We start from the raw sequence: 19,746 nt of genomic DNA on the forward strand, positions 1-19,746 counted from the left end.
AATATTATTTTGTAGCTTCTGCTTCATTTTCACTCTAGTTTCATGTTATAAGAATGTGTTTGGGATATTACAATGCTATGACTGAATGATGGCTGAAGGGTATTCTTTTAGAAGAATACTTTGCAAAATCAATCTTTATTGATGTTAGTTTGACACCGTCTGGCATTAAACTCAATTTGTAACTATATAGACATCTATATATTCCTACAGTCAGCAGATATTCGCTTGTGCTGCAAAAAGACATAGATATCCACCCACACGCTAAGCTCAAGAGTAATAATACACAGTCACTCTCATACAATAACATATACGTAACCAGCATTCGAAAACAATTGCTGTCTTCTCTACACACACTGGCATACAGAATACATAGTGTAAGATGTGATTAGACATAAAGCAAACACACAGATGGATACAGGCACTCTTGACGGGATAAATACAGCTTGGTGCTTGTTTATGCAACCTCTGTGGTTGCTTGTGGTAAACAAGAAAGCATAGACATACCAGCAGTGAGAAATGTGTTTTAATATACAGTGAGCAATGTAATAAATACTCAATAGCCTTCTGAGGACATCCTATTATTGTGTGTTAATAAGATAAAGAAATTGATATTCAGAGCATGAAGATCAGAGGTTCAATTAAAACAAAAATCCATCTTTTACAACAATAAACCACTTGTCTTCTAAATATGATTTAGTGTAGGTATGTGTATAATATGTGTGAAAGTAGCATCATGAGGACATCCAGATCTTATTTTAATATTTTGACACAAAAGGAATAGAAATCAATGCTTTGAGATGGGGTGAATGAAAATATTGTATTATACATGTATAATAAGGCAAGCAGGAGCCTACACTGTGGGACTATTTTTAATTTACACATAGGATATATTTATATTACTATATAATTAGTTATTTTCTGTCTTCTTGGTAAATTGAGTGTAACACAGATGTGTTAAACAACCTTTTGATAAAACCTAAACACAAAACCAAAAATCTAAGTCAAAAAGTAAAGCTAAGCTCTAACCAAATTTTTATTGTGGTAATATTTGAAGAGAAAAGGTTAAAATGTTCTGGCATGTTTATTAAAGCATTGATATCTTTTAACGTAGTAGCGTGCTTATGTCACACTCAGCAGTTCATCAAGACTACATGACTAGCAACGAGTGCCATTACCATAAATAAAATGGTAGGCCCCAAAAATGGTGGGGGTGACATCAGACAGTGGCAAAGAAAATGTCACAGCAATGATGTTACCAATGCAATAATAAAATAATAACAAAAAATAAACATATTTCAAAAGTGAAATAAAAATGTTAAGTATTCCTAACATTTACATAAACGTCACTCTTTTCTGCCCAAACAGTGAGTTCACCCTTAAATAATATTTTTCCTTTTCAGTTATTAATTTTGTTTCACCTCCATCTTTAAGATTGCATATTACTTCAAAGGTAACATAAAAGGTCCCAGGTGCCTTCCGTAGATTTTATGGTTAGTTGTGAATGATCCACACAGCCATATTTTGATTTCTGTTTGTGCTTTCATTTTTTTCATTTGCATTTTCATAATTTGTTTGCCTGCGGTAGGCTGGCGCCCTGCCCCGGTTTTGTTTCCTGCCTTGCACCCTGTGTTGGCTGGGATTGGCTCCAGCAGACCCCCGTGACCATGTAATTAGGATATAGCAGGTTGGATAATGGATGGATGGATATTTTGTTTGCATTTTACCCTTTGCTGCCACAATAGGAATCAACCTTCGACAAAAATTCCACCATTGCATGACATGCTCACTTAAATATATGAATACATTTTGACAAGAAAACGCTATTCAGCTTAGCATAGTTTGTCATTTGCTACTACTCACCCAAAGATTTTCAAATGTCTTACTTATGACTGAAGGCCCTCCCTTTACTCACAGTAATTGGTAGGCTCTTAATTGGATCCATCCATCCATCCATCCATTTTCCAACCCGCTGAATCCGAACACAGGGTCATGGGGGTCTGCTGGAGCCAATCCCAGCCAACGCAGGGCGCAAGGCAGGGAACCAATCCTGGGCAGGGTGTCAACCCACTGCAGTACACACACAAACACACCCACACACCAAGCACACACTAGGGCCAATTTAGAATCACCAATCCACCTAACCTGCATGTTTTTGGACTGTGGGAGGAAACCGGAGTGCCCGGAGGAAACCCACGCAGACACGGGGAGAACATGCAAACTCCACGCATGGAGGACCCGGGAAGCAAACCCGGGTCTCCTAACTGCGAGGCAGCAGCGCTACCACTGCACCACCGTGCCGCCCCTTTCATGGATCCATAGTTCTATTTATGAATACTCTCCTATATTTGTACTAGATTTGTTCTTAAACAATTTCTAACTGTGGTAGTGCGTTATTCTGAAACAACTGATTTTAAGGTTCCTTTACTTGTTATCACCTTAATTTTAAACAGTGCTATCTTGTCTCTACTTAATCCTATAATACTATGTTGCCTATGTGTTATATAATAAAGTAATTTTTTATTTGGAATGAATTAAACAAATGATACAAATCATACACGCTATTCAAAAATAAAAAAGGGTTAATGAACACGAGATGTCCTACAGAGATGACATTAAGGAAGAGTGTGTTTTGTTTTGTTGCCAGTTTTAAACACAACTGTGACAAATTGCTCAGGGTCTTACTCCTCTCTATTTCAAGTTTCACGTCATTGATGACAAGACTGGCCTCCAAGTTTGTAAGCAGCAATTGCTATGTTTCAGACAAGGTATTTTACCTGCTCATGTTATGTTTTCTCTTTATTTAAATATTTTGGTTTTTTTAAATATATTTTTGAAATATCATTGATTGTGTCTTTTTATGTTCTATGACTTAATTAATATTTCTTTTATTGGTGCTATGATGTTTACACAATAAATTTTGTTTTTGTGATGTCTAGCTCTCTAAGCCATACCACTTGTATGTTGAGGCCACCTGATGCTACAGCAGAGTAACCACCCCATTGGTATTTAAGACAAACCCACAGTTGTAATAGCTGTTTCAGCTTGCTTTAGATCTGTTAGTCAGTCAGTCAGTCATTTTCCAACCCGGCATATCCTAACACAGGGTCAAGGGGGTCTGCTGGAGCCAATCCCAGCCAGCACAGGGCCAAAGGCAGGAACAAATCCCGAGCAGGGTGCCAGCCCACCGCAGGCTTTAGATCTGTGCTTCATTTAGTTTTGGACTTAGGGATTGGCTGTTTTTAGATTCTGTCTAATCTGTTTTTGTATTTGTCTTGTTTTTTGACAATCATTTTTAATCTTCTGTAATACATTTGTAAATACTACAGAATGTTTGTTTTTGGAAAGAGCTTTTTTAAGGTGTTTCCTCTGCTTATTTTTGTGGGCATTTTGAACTTTAAAAATGCCCCATTTTTGGGCCTGTGCAGGCCACAAACCTGCCTGAAATTATGCCTATTCAGTCATTGCAGACCTTTGGAGCAAGCAGGTCTGGCCTTTACTGTTTAGTTCTTAAGGTCTGTACCCATTTTGAGATTTTTTTCATGACAAGGTTATAACAGCAGCTTATCTGTATGAGCTAAAGAGAACTCCCCCTCACCCACATGAACAAGCAGGTTTTTGATTTTCACCGCAGCTTCAAGAGTCTTCCTCTTTCTCATTTTCTTTCTCTCTTATTCAGCTTCACTGCCCCTCCCAACAAGGAAATACAACTTTCTTGATTTGACTACTGAAGAAATAAACTTATGAGTAGATAAGTAGAAGGAAATTTACCATTTCCAATGAGAAACTAAATGTGATCCTAGTATTAAGTTACATGTGTATAAGCAGAAGTAAGGCAACCACAAAGGCACAAGAGTCATTGCCTCTTACCAGATTTGCGAACCTGGGTTTCATTTCTGGGCTGGTCACTACCTGTGTAGAGTTGTGATGTTTTAACATGATCATGGCAGTTTTCTCTGGGATCTCTGGTTTCCTTTTGACAAAATGCACATTGGTTTAATTGCTGAATCTACATTTGCCTGGTATGTGTATTAATGTGTCTGTGTTTGGGTTGCCTGCAGCCATCCCATCCAAAGTAGGTTTCTGCTTTGTGTTTGTTCCTGCTGGGATAAAATCCTACTTCCCCAACCCTGGAATAAAGAAAGCAAATTCAAAAATGAATAAATGCAGAAATGACTGGCCAAAATTAGTTATAAAATTCTGCTAAAGTTGATTCACTCAGACCATATGCATTTGAAGGGCTTTATATTTATACTGTAACTATGAGTGTTGAACAGATAACAGTGGTCCATTGAAGCAATAGTTGTCAGGAATACATAATAACTGATTTATTGAAATGATTATGTGCCTTTATGGTCCTGAGGCCCATGGCTTTATTCCTTTCTTGGAACCCATCCTGATAGATATTCTCAGTGTATTTAGACATAACTGATATACAAGACTACAATACTAAAATACAATACAATTTTTTTGTGTATAGCCCAAAATCACACAAGGAGTGCCACAGTGGGCTTTAACAGGCCATGTTTTTGACAGCCCTCCAGCCTTTACTCCTTAAGAGGACTAGAAAAAAAATTGAAGATATCTTGGTAAAGGCAATTCAGAGAGTGACCCCTTTTCAGGTAGGATGAGCATTCAGTGAGTCTCAAAAAATGGGGTCAATACAATACACAGAACAGAATGCAAGTAATTAACAGTATTAGTTCAAGAACAGAGCAAAATGCAAGAGTAGATTATATCACATAATAGGATTCTGATACAACACCAACCTGAAGACGTGGAAGGCTCATCATAAATTTGTCAACAAATTAGTGAAGAATTAGTTAAATATGTGCTTGTAACATATTTATTATTATACATTCACATTTCAGAAAGCTACAGCAAAGGTTTCTGAAAAGCTTATTTGCCTTCAGCAATACACAGGGTATTCTTTGTTGTTTACTTTTATACAATATTCTCTAAACATATTCAAACCAGTAGGGGGTCATGGGGGCCATAGTCTATCACATTAGAATTGGCGCTATGTAGGAACCCGCCTGGATAGGCCATCAGTCCATCACTAAGTCCATCCATGAACACACCCACAATCTCAAAAATCACAAAAAGGGCCAATATAGAAGCCAATTAAACTAACAAGAATGACTCTGGGAGAATGGCAGGTAAAAAGGAGTACATAGAGCAAAACCCATACATACACAAGGAGAAAGTGTAAACCCCACCTGCAGTAGACAGCAGCCTGCATGCTATTCAAATGCAAGACATTTGACATGAGACAAGTGCTTGACTGACTGCCAGATGGACTGGCTTTCATGCTTTCCAACTTCTAAAGTAGTACAAAGTAGTCCTGTCCCCTCTACATACAGCCTACCTTCATGTTATGTAGAGCCATAAGAGGTCCAAAAGATAAATATATAACCAAAGAACTAGCCAATTTGCTACCCAGGAGTTCTATTATACTTTTGTCTAAACCAGAATGTTAAACCAAAAATGAATTTCAAAATTTGAAAACAAAAGTTGTTGTACCAAGAGTTTAACACAAAGATTTTATTTTTTTTTTAGAAAAAAATCTTTTGAGAGTGATCAGGAATTTTAGACACTATTAGACATGCATCATCAGCATTTAAAGCGTCATGCTAGTGAAATCAGCATGCACAACTTCTGGGAAACATGTCCCTAGTAACAAAGTGTTACTTCCTAGAAATATAACCTCAAAACAGTGGTGCCTATTCAAAACTGAAAATATTTGTGCCGTAAATAAAAACCATAATGTTAGTAAAATTCTACATTGCTGTAGAGGATTAGTAACTTTAATAATGTTACCGCAATGTTCTCTGGTGAAAATAACTTCCAAAACATACACCATGGTTAATTGGAAATATGTATTAGGCACCCAAGAAATTAATAACGCTATCTGACTTGTACCACCTTCTGTTGCGCCTTAAACCTACAGTAAGTTCCATGTTGACTACAAGCTCAAAATGTATTATGAACAAGGAGTAGCTGTTAAAACCCACAACGGGTTCACCACAAATACCCTATTTAACTCCAGAGCCTATATTCCACAGTTGCGTCTAGAGGCTCAAGATGAACTACATCCCTGAACAGTTTCTTTCTCCTTGCTGGTTTGTTGGCATTTTCCATTCCCCAGTAAACAGCATGATCCAACTGGTGGCTAGTCTGACTTCTATTCTGTCAGCTGCTTGCTTGCAGGGGTTTTCCTGGCCTCCTGCCAGACTTTCATTACCTCTCTCTCTCGGTCTGGTGCTCTCTGGAGTGTTTATTTCCGGGATACCAGTTGCAGTAATAGGGCAAACCATCCACAAGGCCATTTTCTTATCCATACTGGAATATATCAGTTCTACAGTATAATATTATTAAAGTGGGTCCTCTGCTCTCCCTTTCTGTCTCTCTGACTGGCTCCTACCTTGTCATATGCCATGAGGCACCATGCTTCTCTTGCACTGTTTTGCCAAATGGGACAACATCCAATGTAGTTAAGTGAAAATTAGAGTATAGACTATAGTACTGCAACACAGAAACTGAAACACATGCCTGTGTTTAAAATTACATAAAGTTCTGAAAGAATTAGGAGTGCATTCCATTACACGAAAAGCACACTGTTTTTTGTACAGAAAATAAGCATAGTTATAGCCAAACTAATATGCATACCCTGTGCCGTTTGCTGTATAATGTGAGACTACTGTTGTTGCATTATTTAACCAATTTATGTTTAATTAAAGTGCATTTAGAGGTGTTGTGCACTTCCGATTATGTGGAAAAACTGACCCTCAGTGAAACTGGAGAAGTCTGACTTGAGTCACCTTGCACGATCTATAGTACAAGAGTCATTTACACCTAGATCAGAGTGATAGGTTGTCTTAAACCACAACTTAGCTATGCAATGTCTGACCATTTATGGAAAGGTCAGGTATGTGGCTTCTAAAAGGCCAACCTGACAAAAGCAGTTCTAAATGACAAAGGTTTGAAATTTCTATAAAGGATTTAGACACACATTGGTACAGTATTCTGTGGTTTGCTTGCTTTAATTCTACAACTATTGCTGTTAAACTATAATGTGCCATTAATTATTTGTACTGCTTTATATACAACTTTAACTGTTATATATATTTCTAATTCATTAAAAAGTAAACCATTGAGATTGATAATGTTATATAATCATCAGTACCAGTAATTTCCCCTTGGGATTAATAAAGTATCTATCTATCTATCTATCTATCTATCTATCTATCTATCTATCTATCTATCCCGCTTTTAGCTATAGACTTCAATAAAGGACAGCATATGTGAATGCTGTGTGACGGATGGCCGGGGCCCTTGCACATGTACCAGCATATGTACCACGGGAGCAAGCATGGGAAACACAACATCTCCCCCTGGACGCTAGATGGCAGCCTCCCTGGGTTGCAGTGGTGCCTCGGACTCCCCCAGGGCTTTATGGGGGTTGGAGTTTTGTGCAGCCCTGTTGGGTTCCGCAGGCGCCGCCAGGGGGTGCTGCAGCAGGAGCTGCTGGACCCTTCTGGGCACTAGTTTCGCCACACCCGGAAGTGAAGCCAGATGTCAGCAATCAAGCACCTGGAGCTCTTCCAGGTGCCCAATAAAAGGAGCCAGCAACCACCACTCAGCAGCCAGAGTCGGGTGGAGGAGGACGAGGTTGCCTGGGAGGTGTGGTGGTGCAGGAGAAGAAAGTGTGTGGTCTGTTGGTGCTTTGGGGACTGTGTTGTGGCTGGGGGACATGGGGAAGATGTGCCCTCCAGCTGAAGAAAAATAAAAGTTTTTTATACCTGTGCCTCCGTGTCCAATCTGTGTTGGGTCGTGCACGTATATAGCGCCTTTTTACATCTGTTAAAGAAAAAACTTCCATCCAGCCATCCATTTTCCAACCCGCTGAATCCGAACACAGGGTCACGGGGGTCTGCTGGAGCCAATCCCAGCCAACACAGGGCACAAGGCAGGAACCAATCCTGGGCAGGGTGCCAACCCACCGCAGGACACACACACACACCCACACTAGGGCCAATTTAGAATCGCCAATCCACCTAACCTGCATGTCTTTGGACTGTGGGAGGAAACCGGAGCGCCCGGAGGAAACCCACGCAGACACGGGGAGAACATGCAAACTCCACGCAGGGAGGGACCCGGGAAGCGAACCCTGGTCCCCAGGTCTCCTAACTGCGAGGCAGCAGCGCTACCCACTGTGCCACTGTGCCGCCCTTAAAGAAAAAACTTCAATAATAAAAAATTATAAAAGCAAGCTTTAGTTGTAGATAGCCCTGACATTTTGTTAAATAGCCCAGTGAGAACAATATTTTATTTAGCACCTTTTAATGAAAACACTATATTATGGCACATACCAAGTGTATACTCCTAGTAGTCAGTCATTTTCTAACCTGCTTAGTCCTGAACAGGGTCATGGGAGGTGCTGGAGCCTATCCCAGATAGCATCGGGCACAAGACAGGAACAAAACCTAGATAGGGCACCAGTTTATCACAGGGCGAACACATAAATACACTTCAATCACATACTAGAACCAGAGCTGGAGTGAGAACTGAACACACAACCATACAGTCTTACTACTAGACTATACAGGTGAGCCAATTATTTTTAAATTGCTGACAGTGCCAAAATTAGGCATATGATAAACAAGCTACAGATTAGGGACTAACAATCTGCAGAGGGCCTCAAAAAATTTCAGAATTGTTTTGGCTTTTAAAATTTTATGTAGCTTTGTATGTGTACTGTAGTTTTACATATGTAATCAGTAAATACATTAATTTGAAAATAATTTGTATTTTTCACTTTAAATACTATAGTATTAAATAAATAAAAGGCATATATAGTCAACAACCACTTTATTAGGTACACCTGTTCAACTGCTTGTTAACTCAGATATCTAATCAGCCAGTCACATGGCAGCAACTCAATGCATTTATGCATGTAGACATTGTCAAGATGACCTGCTTAAGTTCAAACCGAAAGCATCAGAATGGGGAAGAAAGGTGATTTAAGTGACTTTGAATGTGACATGGTTGTTAGTGCCAGACAAGCTGGTCTGAGTATTTCAGAAACAGCTGATCTACTGAGATTTTCACTCTCAACCATCTCTAGGGTTTACAGAGAATGGTCAGAAAAAGAGAAAATATCCAGTGAGCGGCAGTTCTCTGGGCAAAAATGTCTAGTTGATGCCAATGGTCAGAGGAGAATGGCTAGACTGGTTTGAGCTGATAGAAAGGCAACAGTAACTCAAATAACCACTCGGTACAACCGAGGTATGCAAAAGTACATCTCCAAATGGGTGCCACTCCTGTAAGCTACGAACAGGCAACTGAGATGACAATTTGCACAGGCTCACTAAAACTGGACAACAGAAGATTGGAAAAACATTGCCTGGTCTGATGAGTCTCGATTTCTGTTGTGACATTTGGATGGGAGGGTCAGAATTTTGAGTTGACAACATGAAACCATGGATCCATCCTGCCTTGTATCAACGGTTCAGGCTGGTGGTGGTGGTGTAATGGTGTAGGGGATATTTTCTTGGCACACTTTGAGCCCCTTAGTACCAACTGAGAATTGCTTAAATGCCACAGCCTACCTGAGTATTGTTGCTGACCATGTCCATTCCTTTATGACCACAGTGTACCCATCTTCTGACAGCTACTTTCAGCAGGATAACATGCCATATCACAAAGCTCAGATACTCTCAAACTGATTTCCTGAACATGACAATGAGTTCACTGTACTCAAATGGCATCCACAGTCACCAGATTTCAATCCAATTGAACACTTTTGGAATGTGGTGGAATGGGAGATTCACATCATGGATGTGTAGCCAACAAATATGCAGCAACGGCATGATTCTATCATGCCAATACGGACCAAAATCCCTGGGGAATGTCACCAGCTTCTTGTTGAATCTATTCCATGAAGAATTACGGCAGTTCTGAAAGCAAAAGGGTGTCCAACCTAGTACTAGAAAGGTGTATGTAATAAAGTAGTCAGTGAGTGCATATGTTTTGAATGTTTTTAGTTCCAAAGATTTCTGCACCTTTGTGAGGACTTCCAAGTATAATTTTTTTAACAAGAGGCATTCATGCTTTTTGTAGTTTAGGGCCTCATCAAAGTCTAAATTGCACATTTACTGCTGAATGTGCAAATGAACATGGTTTAAAATGTTTACGCATTATTTTAACGCAGTTACTTTTACAGTTTAAACTGTCAATTATAATGGAATAAAAGAAAAACTTTTTGCTCTGAAACAGATTTGTCTTTGTTCTCTATTTTATAACAGCATTTTAAACACTTAATTAAGCCTTCCTTTATTACATTACCGGTGTTCAGAAACGGCTACAGAGCTTTTTATAAAGCCAAAATTCAACCACAAATAACAAGAAAATAGAACAGCAAAAGTGCTCTACCTGTAGAAGAAAATCTCATTCTAGTGGCCCATCATTCATCCTAGGTTCCCTAGGTTTAAGAACTGAAAGAGTGAAGTGAAGTGAGAATTAAAATGTGTGATCTTGGCTAAGCAGGAAATTTTTGGTATTACTAGCTACTTATCTACTTTCTTACTGCATACAACATTTAGGTGAGCCCAAATCTCTCTCACCAACACTGGGCACGAGGCATCTACCAAACCTCTGATAAAATGCCATCACACCTACACCAAGCTAATTAATAGTGCCTAGTTACAGTATATAATTAAAATAACATACATATCATTGGGATGACAGAACATAGAACAGCTCCTTATGAACACAAATATTAACTAGGTCTGCAATTAAACAGAGATCTCTAAAACTTTGAATAAGTAGCACTAACCACTATGGTCCCCAACTTAAAAGTTAAAACAAGTAAAATTACTCTTAAAAAGGATGCTCTGCTTAATCTGGTACATGGCTGGCACAGCCATAATCACAAGATTGCCAGTTCAATACCCACTATTGACTCACTGTGCAGGTGGCATGCCTCAACTCCAACTATAAAAATATCTGAACAAATGCAGTGAATTTTATTTACCATTAAATGTTACATCTTTTATATCCATCAGATATCCTGTTGTATCCATGTGTTATTATGCATTAAGTTTTAAAGTGACTAATTTTTCAAACTATAAATATATGTGTGTGAGAGAATACAATGCAACAGACTTTATTACACCCAGAGTATATTTGTACATTACATTTGATGGTGCTGGAACTGGCTGTTTCCCTGCCACCCATTATTTCGCAAGTTAACAAAACTGATGGAAGAACATATCTCTCTATTATATAAAAAAAAAATCTTGTTGGAAGGGAGACAAGGGAGACGAGACGTGATCTTCTCAGAAGACACTTAAAAGACCTGCGAGTTGAATGAGATTGGCCACGGAGTGTCTCACGGGGACCTTAAACATGTGACTTGGTGCCAAGAGATTGCAATTTGACATCCCACGAGAGACACTATAACGTCACGCGAGACAAGGCAGTGACACAACATTTAAAACAAGTTCACAGACATCTAATCAAGCAGTTGTTGGAATGCTTTTGGTAGTCAGACATCATGTGCTCCCAGCTCAATCAACAATGACAAACGCCAAGCAGAACATGCAGCTTGCCAGCAGCAGCAGCTGGAAGCCAGTAAATGATCCGACTGCAACTCCTTAGCATGCGTTCAGCACCCCCTTCACAACGCGAGCGGCAGAGACACAAAGTGGCAAAAGGACAGCTGCTATACAAGCTTTTAAATGATCGACGCGCAGCACGACAAACATAACAGGCAGCTCGCCAGCAGCAGCAGCAAGACAACATGATCTGACTGCATCTCCTTAGCGTGCGTTTAGCCACCACAACCCCCCCTTCACAACGCGAGCAGTGTTATACACCCTACGAGAAACAGATTTAACGCCCGGGGCTACAAATAAAGGACAAGTATTGTGTTTACAAAAGTTTTAAAGTAAAAGTTAAAATAATGCATATATAACAATTCCTATTGTATATCCGGTAAATCAAACCCGGAGGTGGGTGAGCGAAGCGAGCAGGGGGCAGGGCCCCCTAGTACAGACCATAAAAAAGTTGTTAAAGGTAAAATTTTCATGTGTGTATTTGATAAACATCATATTAATTTTACAGGCTTTGTCAGATTTCATTTTAGCTCTTAACCCATCTCAAGTGATTTAGTTAAGCATAATAAATTACATTGTAATGGCAGTTTTTAACACTGTTCCATAACACATACTGTATGTGGGCAGTAAGTTTCACTGTGCTATCCAAGGTGCTGATCTCTGCTCTAGTTTTAGAAGCTAGAGAATTGGTGCCTTAAACTTCTGGATTTTAGTTTCTGCTTGAGTTCTAGGGCATCACCAGTAACATTTTTTCAGAATAAACAGTTTTTTTAATAAAATGCGTATGGTCCTCAATAATGTGCATTTTAAGAGTGAAAAAAATGTGAATGTAGATTTTACTTGCTCTCCTAATGTGTGGTATTGTTGATGGTCTTAAAACTACCTGAACAGTAATCTAAAAATAGGTTGGTTATTGGTAAAAGTTTATGCACACCTTCTCCACAAGAATAAAGTTGTTTGAAGTGAATCTTGCACACAAATTTAGCCAGTGTTTAAAAATAGCAGTGCAGCACATGTTGTGTGGCTTATGAGAGGAAGATTAAGTTGTGTTTTCATTTGACTGAAGCAAGCTTAATGTGGCTATAATCCTGTCCTGGGAAAAATAAAGGCAGAGAGCAAGAGCGAACAAATTATACCCTTGTCTTATTCCTGCTGAGTAGCAGCACTATGAATGAAAGCTACTGCCATGATTTTTTTATAAATGTTGTAAGCTCATGTTTTAATTGTGTGAGGCTATGCAAGTGAATGACATTTTTAATGAACATATCTGCTATGAATATGCCTTGCTGCTTTTTTCTTTTTTTCCCTTATCACCATTTCCTATTTGTACGACTATAACACTCAACTGTATAATAAGTAATTATTCTGTTCATTCTGTTACTTATTATATGCTGGAAGTTTACATTTTAACATCTTACAAGATCAGATGGTTATATGGCATTATTCAATGAACACCAGAAATAAAATGTAGCTATAAAAAGAATGGCAAAGGTAACTTTTTTCTCTTTCTGTGAAAACAGCCATGTTTCAGTTTTGTTTTTTTGAAGAGGCATATGGAAATACAAGAGCAGCTACACTGGGCTTTAAATCTAAAGCAATAAAATTAACTATATATGGCAGATCATGAATTATAGAGATACTTGCCTTGCTTTGGCATTTGTGTATTCTTACCATTTAGTCTGCAGTCATATCTTATGGTGTTGCATCCTATGTGGGCTGTCATACATTAGTGTCACTTGCATTTAATTAATCTTCTTTTCTTCTGGGTGCAAAAGTGAGTGAGCGGATTGTAATCACTATGTCCTCATTATACCTTGTACCTTTACAATGAATTACTTATAAGAAAATGTGTGGTGTGGTGTGGTGTGCTCTACCAACATGTTAGTCACAGTCTTAGTGACTCCCTTCTTTCAGGATTCTTCAGCAATGATTTACGTTTATGCAAAATAAAATCCAGTTGTGCACATGCCTCACAATGTTGACTGGGAAAAAACCTTAGCTTGATACATTTAGTAGTAGTTTCTCTTGCAATGAATGCTGAGTACCAAAAATGAGGATTTTAGGAACTGAGTAGATTAACGGCTGCTAAGAGACATGTTCTGAAAGAATATCACATTATAAAAAATGTTTTGGTACCATAACATTTGGGCTAGCATACTTTAGCGGTAATGGCAAGATGTATATATTTCTTGATCTCAGAAGTGCAGGCAGAAATCGCTGAGAAACTTCCATCCATCCATCCATTTTACAACCCGCTGAATCCAAACACAGGGTCACGGGGGTCTGCTGGAGCCAATCCCAGCCAACACAGGGCACAAGGCAGGAACCAATCCCGGGCAGGGTGCCAACCCACCACAGGACACGCACAAACACACCCACACACCAAGCACACACTAGGGCCAATTTAGAATCGCCAAGCTACCTAACCTGCATGTCTTTGGACTGTGGGAGGAAACCGGAGTGCCCGGAGGAAACCCACGCAGACACGGGGAGAACATGCAAACTCCACGCAGGGAGGACTTGGGAAGCGAACCCAGGTCCACAGGTCTCCCAACTGCGAGGCAGCAGCGCTACCCACTGCGCCACCGTGCCGCCCTCGCTGAGAAACTTGCTAAACAATTTTGCAGCATTTGCAGCCCTATTGAATGTTTATCTTGATCTTCATGGATAAACTGTATAATGACAAACACAGGGTATTTCCTATAGATTGGAATACCCATGCCACAAACAGAAAGACATCAAAACCACTATGCAATAGACAAATGTTGCTGTGGAGCCAGGAGTTAGGATGTTGCTTATTTATGAATAGGAGATCACTTATAGTCTTTCCCTCAGGAAGCAATGCATTAGACAAGCAGGGTATATTAGGGGTACTAGACAGCAGGTTAGGTATGCATCAGTAGATAAGATTCCCAGTAGGCAGATTTAGACTAAAACCTTGGATCCTTTGTGTATGTTTAGGTTCCATAAATTGTGGTCCTTGTACAAAGGTCTGTACTACTAATGTCAATTTTCAGTTTGGGGTTGCAAAGGAGAGGGCAGTAACAAGACAAAATAAGGGGTAAAATAAAATAATTGATAGTTTTGAACAGTTGACACACCTGTAGGCCTACCTGTTATTCAAAATTCTTATTTTGCATAAATAGTCCTCCTGATAATAAATAGGTTGTATTTATGGTGCTTTTTGCTATCTTAATTCCACTTAAATAAAAAAGAAAATAATAAACAAAAAAAAAGGTTTACTTGCTTATTTATTATAAGGCTGTCATGTAACCATGGGTCAACACATCATAATAGATATATTAAAAGCATTACTCACAAAATACTTTTGCATTTCATACGAGTGAAAGCCATCCCTCATGGCAAACTTGTGACACCAGAATGAATGTTAGGGAAGGAGAAAATCATAAAATGTTGTATTTGTACAAAACACTAAAGTGAGAGATGATCAAAGAAAGAATACATAATTATGTTGTAATGGAAATGAATACAAAACACCACTGCCTCTTTAGGCCTGCTATGTCAGCTAGATCCCTTTTCAACAGAATGCAAACATACTGCCAAGAGTACTCTTTCATTCACACTCTTGGCCTCTTCCTCCAGCACATGAGACTTGAGTACATGAAAAAAAGGTAAAGTTGAATGGTTTAATGTAAACAAGGTGAAAGGGATTAGATAATGTAATAGGGAGCTAGTACTGACCAAAAGCACCAAACATACAGTATAATGCTGTTAATTAGTAAGCATTTGATGTTACAATCTGATGCAGGGTGCTATAACGTACGTGATTTTGTTGACTAATATACCGTATGAGGAAACTGAAGAGTACGTATTTGATGGTTAATAAAATACTGAAATACCACATCTGTGAATTAGTACAAGAGCCTAAGGTACAGCAAACTCTAAATCCTATGGTTTAGTTTGTTTGAACTCTACACCCTTTCCACAGACAGACAGGAGCTAACGACCTACACTGAAAGCACAATTGTTAAGTACTGTATGTCAATTTTCTGACCATATCATTATTTTAGTACTCATTTTCCAATCCTGGCTACTGGATGTATTAATTTTCAGGTGCTAGGTAATTGTTTAATGAGAGGGGATGTGGCTTAAAGTGATTAACACCTTATATCAAGGTATGCGTAATTATTAGGCAGCTTCATTACCTCAGGAAAAATGGGCTAAAAAAGAGATTTAACAGATACCAAAAAATGAAAAATTGCAAAATGCCATTCAGACAGTTGCAACTCTCTAAAAATTGTTAAACTGTTGAGGATTGACCACAGGACGATCAAAATATTTTGTTGTGAATAGACAGCATAGTCACAAAAAACATATGGAAAAGTAAAGATGTAAATTAACTGCAAAAGGCTTGAGAAAGTTTAAATGTAAAGCTACCAGGAACCCATTTGTCATCAGTGACACCATATTCCAGAACTGCAACCTGCCTGGAGTGTTCGGAAGTAAAATGTTTCAAATGCTCAGATATATGGCTAAGGTAAAGAAGGCTGAAACATGCCTACTGCTGAAAAAGATTCACAGGTTAAGGCAACAAGATTAGGCAAAGAAATACCTGAAGACTGATTTTTAAACATTTTTTATAAATAGATGAAATGAAAGTGACTCTTGATGGACCAGAAGGGTGGGCCCATTCCTGGACCACTAATGGACACAGGGCACATATTCGAGTCAGGTGCCAGCAAGGTGGGTGAATGGAACTGGTGTGGGCTGCTGTCATTAAGGATGAGCTAGTAGACCCTTTTGGGTTGAAGATGGACTGAAAATCAACTCCCAAACCTACTGCTGGTTCCTGTAAGATGCTTTCTTCAGGCTGTGGTACAGTAGGATTCAAGAAGGTCAAGATCTTTATGCAGTACAATAATCCATCACAAGCATCCAAGTACACCACTGCTTTACTAGCCAGCAAAGGGCTCAGAGATCACCAAAGAATGACCAGGACCCTTCCTCACCTGACTTAAGTCCTACTGAAAACTTGTGGGCCCTTTTCAAATGTGAGATTTACAATGAAGAAAAAACATACACCTATTTGAACAGCATTTGGGAGGCTTCAGCAAAAGTTAACTGTGATAGGTAAAGAAACGGATAGGCGAAAAATGTTATTTGTTAATTGTTATATGTCCATTTATGTTACTTATTTTGTGAGTAAACAAGCAAGTGAGGAAAAAATTATTTGTAATTCAGTTGGCTAATAATTACACACATTTATATTTTCCCCCGATAAAGACAAAACTCATTTTTCCATTGTTAAATATTAGATTTTGATGTAAAAAAAATTGGACTGACAGAGACTGTTGTATTTATTTAACATAAAATGAATCCTGAGAAATACAATTTGCCTAATAATTGGGCCTGCAGTGTAGATTGTCCTGAGCCTGTCTTTAGAAATACTATAGTTGAAAGTTGTAAATAGAACAGTAATTAAACAGCCAGAGAGAACAACATGTTCTGAATGAATGTAACTTTTCTCAAACATGGGAAAATGTATTTATTAGTACATTTACTACCTTCAGAAAAACTTTTCAAAGTTGGATTCAAATACCTGCAAAGCCCAATCCCTGCTTTAGCTGAGTTTTCAGTTTTTGCTCATGTTTCAGAGGATATTCTCCTACTACTCTTTGTTTCCATTCATTATCTCAAATATGTGCTGGTTAGTTAATAAACTGGCCCCATTTGAAACACTGTGGTGTGTAGACAAGTGGTGTCCTAGGCTGGACTGGCATCTTACCTAGGGATAGACTTTATCTCCCTGTGAAATGGAAAAAAAAATATTTTCAGAAAGCAGATAAAGAGATGAATGCTACATTTTCAAAATCATAAAGATCCTACATGATGATGGGGTTATTTCATGTCAGACTTCTAGTGCGGTTCCAAACATAATACATCAGTTAAGAATGTGAAGAATCCACATCTAAGATGATTCACTTTCAAAGGTATTTGTTCATTTTTGCTTAACTGAACTTCACTTTTTGATTCTCAGAGCCACTAGCTTATTGGTTAGACATGTTTTTTTCCAGCTGAGTTTTGCTTGTCTCTATTCCTCTGCAGGTTCTACTGGGATTTAATCATGCTGCTTCTTATGGTGGCTAACCTAATCATTTTGCCTGTTGGCATCACTTTCTTCAAGGATGAGAATACACCACCCTGGATAGTCTTCAATGTGGTTTCAGACACGTTCTTCCTGATCGATCTTGTTCTCAACTTCCGTACGGGCATTGTAAAAGAGGACAACACAGAAATCATCTTGGATCCCCACACAATCAAAATGAAATACCTGAAGAGCTGGTTTCTGGTGGACTTTGTGTCTTCCATCCCAGTTGACTATATATTTCTAATTGTGGACCTGGAACCACGGGTGGACTCAGAAGTGTACCGCACTGCCCGTGCACTTCGTATTGTACGCTTTACCAAGATTCTTAGTCTTCTGCGACTTCTTCGGCTATCCCGCCTTATCAGATACATTCATCAGTGGGAAGAGGTATGTAATGCAGTATATTTGCTAACTTTTGATATAAAAATTAAGGTCAAACTGGACATATCTGTATATCAGCAATAAATATCAGCAGACTTTGATTACAGTGGAATTAAATATTCTATTTAAAGGGCATGTCAATTTTTTTCGTATGCTTATAAATATCTTAATTATGAACATTGATTTCTGTGCTTGAAACAACATTTGGATGACTGAGCAACAAGTATGTTGTCTGAATGCAAGGAACCATTTAAAAAATGTAATTTACAACTCCTGTGCTCTCATAATGTCTGCTCTGAACAATTTACACATTTATACAATGTCTCTAAGTACAGACCAATTAATTATGTGCTTTTGTATTTTGAGATTTACACAGAGACTCGCTCATTGTTCATAAAAATATTATTACCGCCAATTACACTAAGAGGAAAAGCATTGGTAGTCTACTAGAACCTCTATTGAATGCTTATCAGATAGCAGGTTTGTATTCTTTTTTGGTTTATCTTTTGGTACATTAAGTAACACACTGAATGAATTATTTAACCTCATTTCCTTTTGTCAGTCACTTCCTCTCCAATTTTCTAAAGGGCAGCCTTCTGGTTTACTTAATTAGCCAGTCCTCACAGCGCTGACCAATCCTGACACAGTGGATGGTCATTAGAGAAAGAATTACTGTTTTACAGGAGCTATCATTGTTCTTTGGAGATAATGGACAATGAAAGTAATAACACACAGTGGGAAAGATGCTACCTGAGCTTTAGTGAGGTGCCTAATGATCTGTATGTTGCTTTGTGTTTTATTAGGGGTCTCAGTTGAGTTAATTGTACAATGCCTTATGTAATTAATTATTTGGTGTTTTGTATTTGTAATTAATTTAGACATTTTTCAGAGATCTTTATTAAAAAGTCTTTTTCTATTCTGTGACAATGAAATTTGAAAATTCCAAGGGGTGAATACATTTAATAGACACTGCAGATGTATGCAATATACAGCACTATATAAAGAGTGAAAGGCAAAAATTTGACAAAGTGATCAGTATTACTACATCACATTATTCTGAACCCTGATGTGATTCCACTTGTCTTTTGTCTGGAATTTGTATGTTCTTCCTGCATTACAGTGGATTGTTCTTGTATTTGTGACTGATGGCATTCTCTTCAGGACTGGTTCAGATTTACTGTATGTGCTGGCTCTTTCTAAAACCTGCACTTTAGAAAATGGATAGAGAAACAGGGATGGAATAGCTTATAAGTTATGCCACAATCAAGGTCTAATTAGTACTGCATGTGATAACCTTGTTATGGTGTTCAGATGAAAGAACATTTCCTACAGTTCTATTGTTGGGTTCACTAAATTCTAAAGACTTCTGTATTTTACTTTGCTATGCTTTTTGGCTGTCCATATTCTGCCACATATGAATTCTAGGCTATTAAGTGCAGAAACTGAGCTGCCACTGCAACATCGCAACCCTTAGTCTGACATTGCCAATACTAACTGTGTGGAAGTCTAAAAATATACAAAAGTAGTATGGTTACTAGTAGGATTTGTATGGTTAAACCTACATTAAAATTTTCAGATGACTGAATCTGCTATAATTATAATGAATATTATTTGCTCTGAACATAAGCGGTGAGTGGTGTG

At 38.4% G+C, this 19,746-nt stretch overlaps 1 protein-coding gene across 1 annotated transcript in view; it reads left to right on the top strand.

Annotated features, from left to right (window-relative positions):
* Window positions 1-19,746, top strand: part of hcn3 (hyperpolarization activated cyclic nucleotide-gated potassium channel 3) — an 86,498-nt gene that overhangs the window by 20,933 nt on the left and 45,819 nt on the right. Inside the window, exon 2 of the mRNA XM_028793373.2 lies at window positions 17,682-18,111. Coding sequence (XP_028649206.1) covers window positions 17,682-18,111 — 430 coding nt within the window. The remainder of the gene's footprint in view (window positions 1-17,681; window positions 18,112-19,746) is intronic.

Source organism: Erpetoichthys calabaricus, chromosome 2, assembly GCF_900747795.2.
Source record: "Erpetoichthys calabaricus chromosome 2, fErpCal1.3, whole genome shotgun sequence".
Lineage (NCBI taxonomy): Eukaryota > Metazoa > Chordata > Cladistia > Polypteriformes > Polypteridae > Erpetoichthys > Erpetoichthys calabaricus.